At 37.6% G+C, this 6,728-nt stretch overlaps 1 protein-coding gene across 1 annotated transcript; it reads left to right on the top strand.

Moving 5' to 3' along the window:
• Nucleotides 1–5,824: 5,824 nt before the first annotated feature.
• On the top strand, nt 5,825–6,493 carry LOC133766561 (transcription factor Spi-C-like). The gene has a single exon (XM_062200230.1). It carries the CDS (start codon nt 5,825–5,827, stop codon nt 6,491–6,493), a length of 669 nt encoding a protein of 222 aa, XP_062056214.1.
• Nucleotides 6,494–6,728: the final 235 nt, after the last annotated feature.

Below are 6,728 nucleotides of genomic sequence, written 5' to 3'. Positions count from 1 at the left end.
ACATATAAATATATAAAATTATGTGTAGCTTTCAAATTAATTTGCTCCAAAATTTATTTTTTAATTCCATTTTTCCATGAATTTTTAAACTACCCATATATATATATATATATATGAGAGTCTCTATTTTTTTTAAAAGATCTTATTTATTTTATTTAAGAGGTAGAATTACAGACAGTGAGAGGAAGAGACATACAGAAAGGTCCTCCCTCTGCTGGTTCACTCCCCAAATGGCCACAACGGCCAGAACTGCGCTGATCCGAAGCCAGGAGACAGGCACCTCCTCCTGGTCTTCCACGTGGGTGTGGGGGCCCAAGGACTTGGGCCATCCTCTACTGCTTTCCCAGGCCATAGCAGAGAGCTGGATTAGAAGTGAAGCAACTGGAACTAGAACTGGTGCCCACATGGGATGCTGGCGCCGCAGGTAGAGGATTAACCTACTGCACCACGGTGCCGGCCCCATCTCTCTATATTTTTAAAATAGCTAGCATTACTTGCTCCAATATGACATTCATCAAATTAAGAAATAAAGGAAAGAAAGGGCTTTCAGGTAAGGAACATTATGATAAATATCATATATAAACCCCTGTGATGTGAATAAGATCTGAGTGGTAACACTAAGCATAGTTGGAGTGGTTTGTTTCCTGGAGAAACAGTAGGAAGAAGATAGGGCTAATTATTTATTAATTAGTATATTATTAAAACATTTATTTATTTGTTTAAAAGGCAGTGTGATAAGAGAGAATGAACAGACAGAGAGAGAGAGAAAGAGAGAATGAAAGAGAAAGTGAGCTCGATCTTCTCTCTACTGTTTCACTCCTCAGGTGGCTGCAAATACCAGGGCTAGACCAGGCTGAAGCCAGAAGACAGGAAGTTCATCCAGGTCTCCCCCATGGATGGCAAGGGCCTTAGTAATTGGACCATTAACTGCTGCCTTTCCAGGTGCATTAGTAGGGAGCTGATTGGAGTGGAACTGGCACTCTGTCATGGGATGCTGGCATTATAAGCAACAGGTTAACTTGCTGTACCACAACATCAGCCCCAAGGAATATTTTAGAAGACCCCGCTTCACACCGCATTGACAATGTCTCCAGAATCCCAGGAATGAGGAATGGAGGATGGAGACCAGTAACCATAAAGCTAAAACAGTTGTGCTTTTGTATGTGGGGATTTACAAAGTTAGAGTTTAAATCACAGCCTGATATTGTCAGAAATTATTTTGATAGGCAAGAAATGTTAGAAAAAAACACTAGGAATAACAAGATAAAGTAAAATAAATATAGAAGGAGTGTTCATCTTTTAAGTCATTAGCTTTACGTTTTCAACTTTGGTTTGGCTTGTGAAAAGACATACATCTTAAAACTTAAGTTTCTATACTTGAGCCTCTCATTTAACTGTTCCCATTTGTAGTCCTCAGCCTCTAGGAGATGGATAAGAATTGAAATTGATAATCATTTGGATTTAATCATACCAATTAGCTGACCTCCTTTGATTTAGATAGTAAGATTTAGTTCCAATAACCCAGACAATCAATAAAAATTTTTGAACACCTAGTATATAGCCAATACTGTTTTAAATTAATAAGGAAGCAAAAAGCTAGGCCAAATCTGTTTTCAGTCCTTGGTAACCTTCCAAATCATTTTGAGTGCTTCTGAAATAAGAAACATTAACAAACCAATATTCATACCATGTCTAAAAAATGTGGCTATTGTAATCACTTTTGTTGGAAGCTATAACACTTTGTGGCAATCAATTATGTATATAATATATCTGTAGTTAATATTTTTATGCAAAAACTCTTTACCTTTTTAATTAAAAAGTTTTAAGGTGAACAAATTTCATATAGGAGCATAGTTCCCATCCTACCCTCCCTCCTGCCCACATAATATTATAAAGTGGAACTTAAAGGTATTTTGTTATAAACTTTAAAAGGATATAGCAGTTTGGAGAAGGGAGCATTCCACATATTCCATTTTGATCAGTGCATTAGTTTCCTATTTGATGATATAATAATTAATGCAAACTTACTAATACACAAAAATTTATAATTCTGTAGGTCAGAAGTTTGACATCATTCTTATTGGGCTTAAATTGGGATGTCAACACAGGACTGTGCTCCTTCACATAGGCTTTGGGGGCAAATTCATTTCTCTGCCTTTCCAGTTTCCAGAGGCCATCTGTGTTACCTTGGCCAGTGGCCCCTTCCATGTTCAACATTGTCAGGTGTAGTCTGTCTCATATCACATCATTCTAACTAGCTTCTCTGCCTCCCTATTCCCTTTTAAGGGACTTTGTGATTACACTGGGCTCATCCAGATAACCCAGGATAAGTTCCATATTGTATGGTCAGTTGATTAGCAGCTTAATTCCCACAGTCTAAGATTCAGTGTTCAATGTGAGGTGACACTCATGAATTGTAACCAAGATGGGGGCATCTTTGAGAGGACATTATTCTTACCTCAAGTGAAGATGGAATTGTTATTCTTAAATCATTTAGAAGTAACTCTGAGTTCTATATAAATGAAAAAGCAAGAATTGGAAACACTAGCATTCTTTTGATATGAAACACACACCCAATTTCTACTTCATGTTTGTTTTCTTTATAGAATATTGTTTATCTTCCTAATAGAAAGAAAGTAAAATATACTATTTATTTAGATTTGTTAGATTTGGCTAATAATTTTGACCAGGCCTTCAAGAAGACATAATGTTATAAATATAATAGATTCACATTATTCTTACAGCAGTGTCAAGAAATTTGAATAAAAAAATTCTATATTTAGAAGAAATAAAGCTTCATTGTATGGGTTCATATTCTTTTTTGAACAGAAGGATTTGGTCTTATATCAATGGAAAAATTATCCAGGATGATGTAGCTTCATATTAGAGGAAGAATAATGCTTTTCTTTATTTAAATCATTAATAAAAACAGGAATTTTCTTCTTAGTAGAGAGTGAGGTAAATTTTTAGGAGGTCTCCAGATTCTGTGTAGTTATATTCTAAGACACTTTACACAGCTTCAAAAACTTGTGCTATATTGGATTCCTAAGCTATGGCTTTAATAGCTATTTGATTTGGGAAGAGTTCTATAATTAAAGAAATGATTGCTCTAATGTGGACCTAATCCTTATGTCTACTTCTGATTTCTACTTACTAGAGATAGAGATATCAGCTAGAAATCATGCTACTTCTCCAGCAAACGTTTGAAAAAACATTTTTTCTTTCTGTTAAGCATAATTTTTTTTTTAATTTAAAAAAATTTTTTTTGACAGGCAGAGTGGACAGTGAGAAAGAGAGACAGAGAGAAAGGTCTTCTTTTTCTGTTGGTTCCCCAATGGCTGCTGTGGGTGATGCGCTGCAGCAGGCATGATGCACTAATCCGAAGCCATGAGCCAGGTGCTTCTCCTGGTCTCCCATGCAGGTGCAGAGCCCAAGGACTTGGGCCATCCTCCACTGCACTCCCGGGCCACCGCAGAGAGCTGGACAGGAAGAGGAGTGACCGGGACAGAATCTGGCGCCCCGACCCGGACTAGAACCTGCTGTTCCGGCGCTGCAGGTGGAGGATTAGCCTAGTGAGCCATGGCACCAGCCAAGTATAATGTTTTAAAATCAATTTTCCTCTGAAAATTATATTTCTTTTATAGTCTCCTTGGAGTAGAATGCCTACAGCATTAAATTCATTGTTGCCTTTCCCCCCACGCAATTCATCCATACTGCTTTTACTGATAATGCATTCTTGATTTTGATATTTATTATTGTGCTTTAAATATTTATTTGAGAAGGAGATATGGAGAGAAATATTTCCTATCTGCTTGTTCACTCCCCAAATGCCTACAGTGGCTGGAATTGGGTAAGATGGAAGCCAGGGGTTGGGAACTCAATAAAAGTCTCCTGCTTGGCTAACAGAGACCCAACTACTGATGCCTCCGAGGCTGTTCATTTGCAGGAAGCCAGAAGTGTAGCCAGGACTCAAATTCAGGCACTCCAATATGGGATGTGGACATCCCAATTGGTGATTTAACCTCTAGACAAAATGCCCACGCCTGTTTCATCATTACTGTTTTAAAACAGGGCCCATTTTTATGTGCATGAAGACATTATTTCAAGCAATTGAAGCAGATGCCATTGCAGACAGGAAAATGACTGGTCTTTCAATTTTTGCATAACTAGTTCTGTGTCAGGTAGCTTAGGAATGCAAAGCAGGCATACAAACCACAATGAGGCCTCCTGAGCAACCTCTCCAGATCTGAAACAGCCCTGCAAATGCTGATTGCTTGCAAATGCAACTGTCTAGGTTACGTACAAAATGAACATAATAAGTTTTTATTTCCCATGGTGATACACCAACAGCTACATTCAGCTTCTAATAGTCTGCAATTCAGTAATAATAGCTTGGTTCAGTTTAGTTTATTGAAGACATAAAAATACTTGGCAGCCAGGGGCTGGGATGTGTGGTTCAAGAGAACAAGATTCCAACAGGGACCAAAGGACCTGTACATGGAACACGGGCACACTCAGCACTTAGCAACTATGATTTATTCATTTTGTGAAAAGCAGCATCCCATCAATGTGATTTATGTAATTACCAAGGAGGGAATTCAATCTCCAGTCACACAGAAATGCACTTTGGGATTTTGTTGTGTATATCTCACCTTTTTAATAACATTCTTTTTGGCAAAAAATATTTCAGATTCTCACTATTCTCAGGAGAAAACACTTCATTTTTATCCCTTAGGGAAAAAAAAATGAAAAACACCAAGTTTCTTTACTTACTAACTAGTTTAAGAATTCAGGCATTACAGATATCTGCTGTGAAAATGAAGGATTTCCTGAATTCAGCTTAAATATCTTAAAATAACCAATGCTATTTGGGAATTGTTATTTTATCAAAAATATATTTTCTAGAAGTGAAGATGGGAAATTTCAGAATAGAAAATATTTTTCAACAGGAGATTCCATCATTGGCAGTAGAAAGATAGATAATGTTGGTAATGCAACTCACTACATTTTTATTTGCCTTACACATTAATGGAGTAAAGTAACTCAGGATTTGGATGAGAAGATGTGGGCCCCATTAGCAATACATTCCAAGCACTACACATTTGGAGTTGTGGGAACCTGTTGACTTTCTTGGCTTTTGCTTCTCCATGTATCAGATAAATGTGTTAATAACTGCAGTATCTGCCACTTGGTGGGTGTGTTATAAGGATTAAATGGGATAATGCATCCCAAAGTGGTAGATCTATTATAGAGGACTTTGTGAGCCTTTATTATTACATTAAAAGTATGCCAGTGACCACCAGTAAGATATGTTCTTTAATGGGGAACTTCATTGGTAATATAATTGCACAAGTACACACACCCTTCCAGACTTACTTTTTGCTAATCATATTCATCATAACTGGGGGTGATCTGAGCATTAGATAGTTTGTCACTGTACTATGACAGGGAGTTCTGGGAATGGCATCAAAAATATTGTTTCAAGACAGAACTCTCTTACTATGAGATCATGTGTAATCCATTGAAACTTTTTAAACCTCAGATATTTCATCTGTAAAATATATGAATAAGACTCACATTTTTCCCAGGGTTTCCTTCATCAAAATAAGTAGTTAATATGGGAAATCATTGAAGATTTACAACCTACAAATGTAAATTATTATCATTACTCTTTTACCTAGACACTGTAACCTTTAGCATTAAGAGTGATGGAACACGTGTTTCAGAAGAAGGGCAAGTTGTCACCACCTTGCACAAGTGGATGCTAAATTGGACTCTGATGGACAGACAACACGAAATAGGATTGTCAGTTTATTAATGAAGCATGCAGACTTGTGTGGAACAAGACAGGCTGGGCCAAGCATTTGAAGATGCTTTTGAGGTACTCAGGCAGCATTCACTAGGAGATTGCGAGTGCTCCCCAGATTACAAAAATTACCTGGCTTTCATCAGTCATTGTCCTTACGTCAGAGGAAACTCCAGCTGCTACGAAGTGGTGCCTACAGAGGAATCTGTTCCTAGTTTGAGAACCATAAAAAACAATGTTTCAGACCTCTGTCTTGAAGGAAATGTCCACCAATCTCTGCAGAATGCAACTGAAAACCAATTGGTGCAACCTACTGTTATCCCACAAAAAGGAGGAAAAGGCAAGAAGAAGCTCCGACTGTTTGAATACCTTTACGAATCCCTGTGTAATCCTGAGATGGCATCCTGTATTCAGTGGGTCGATAAAAACAAAGGCATCTTTCAATTTGTATCAAAAAACAAAGAAAAACTGGCTGAACTCTGGGGAAAAAGAAAAGGTAACCGGAAGACCATGACTTACCAGAAAATGGCCAGAGCACTGAGGAATTATGGGAGAACTGGGGAAATCACCAAAATCCGGAGAAAACTAACTTACCAATTCAGCGAGGCAATTCTCCAAAGACTCTCTCCATCTTATATCTTGGGGAAAGAGATTTGCTACTCACAGTACCTTCAACCTGATCAGTAATATCTCAGTTTAAATGCCTGGAATGCAAATCACAACTATACATATGCCAATTACTATGAGTTAAGTCTCCCAGATTGCTAAGTAACACCCTCCCATTTCTTGGTATCCTGGTTTTGAAATTTCTACAAGCTTCAGGATTTTTCTTGCAAAGCAAATACAGTCAGCTTTCCATATCCACAGCCAGTCAGGAATAAAATACAATTGTTTATTGACAATAGCCTAATGCTATCCTGGT

This window comes from Lepus europaeus, chromosome 9, assembly GCF_033115175.1.
Source record: "Lepus europaeus isolate LE1 chromosome 9, mLepTim1.pri, whole genome shotgun sequence".
NCBI classification, from domain to species: Eukaryota; Metazoa; Chordata; class Mammalia; order Lagomorpha; family Leporidae; genus Lepus; species Lepus europaeus.
Note: the sequence above shows the minus strand (reverse complement) of the source record. Positions and strands in the feature narration are given on the sequence as shown.

Excerpts from the sequence above, each read along its gene's own strand:
- LOC133766561 (XM_062200230.1), top strand. The coding sequence starts at position 5,825 with ATGCAGACTTGTGTGGAACAAGACAGGCTGGGCCAAGCATTTGAAGAT.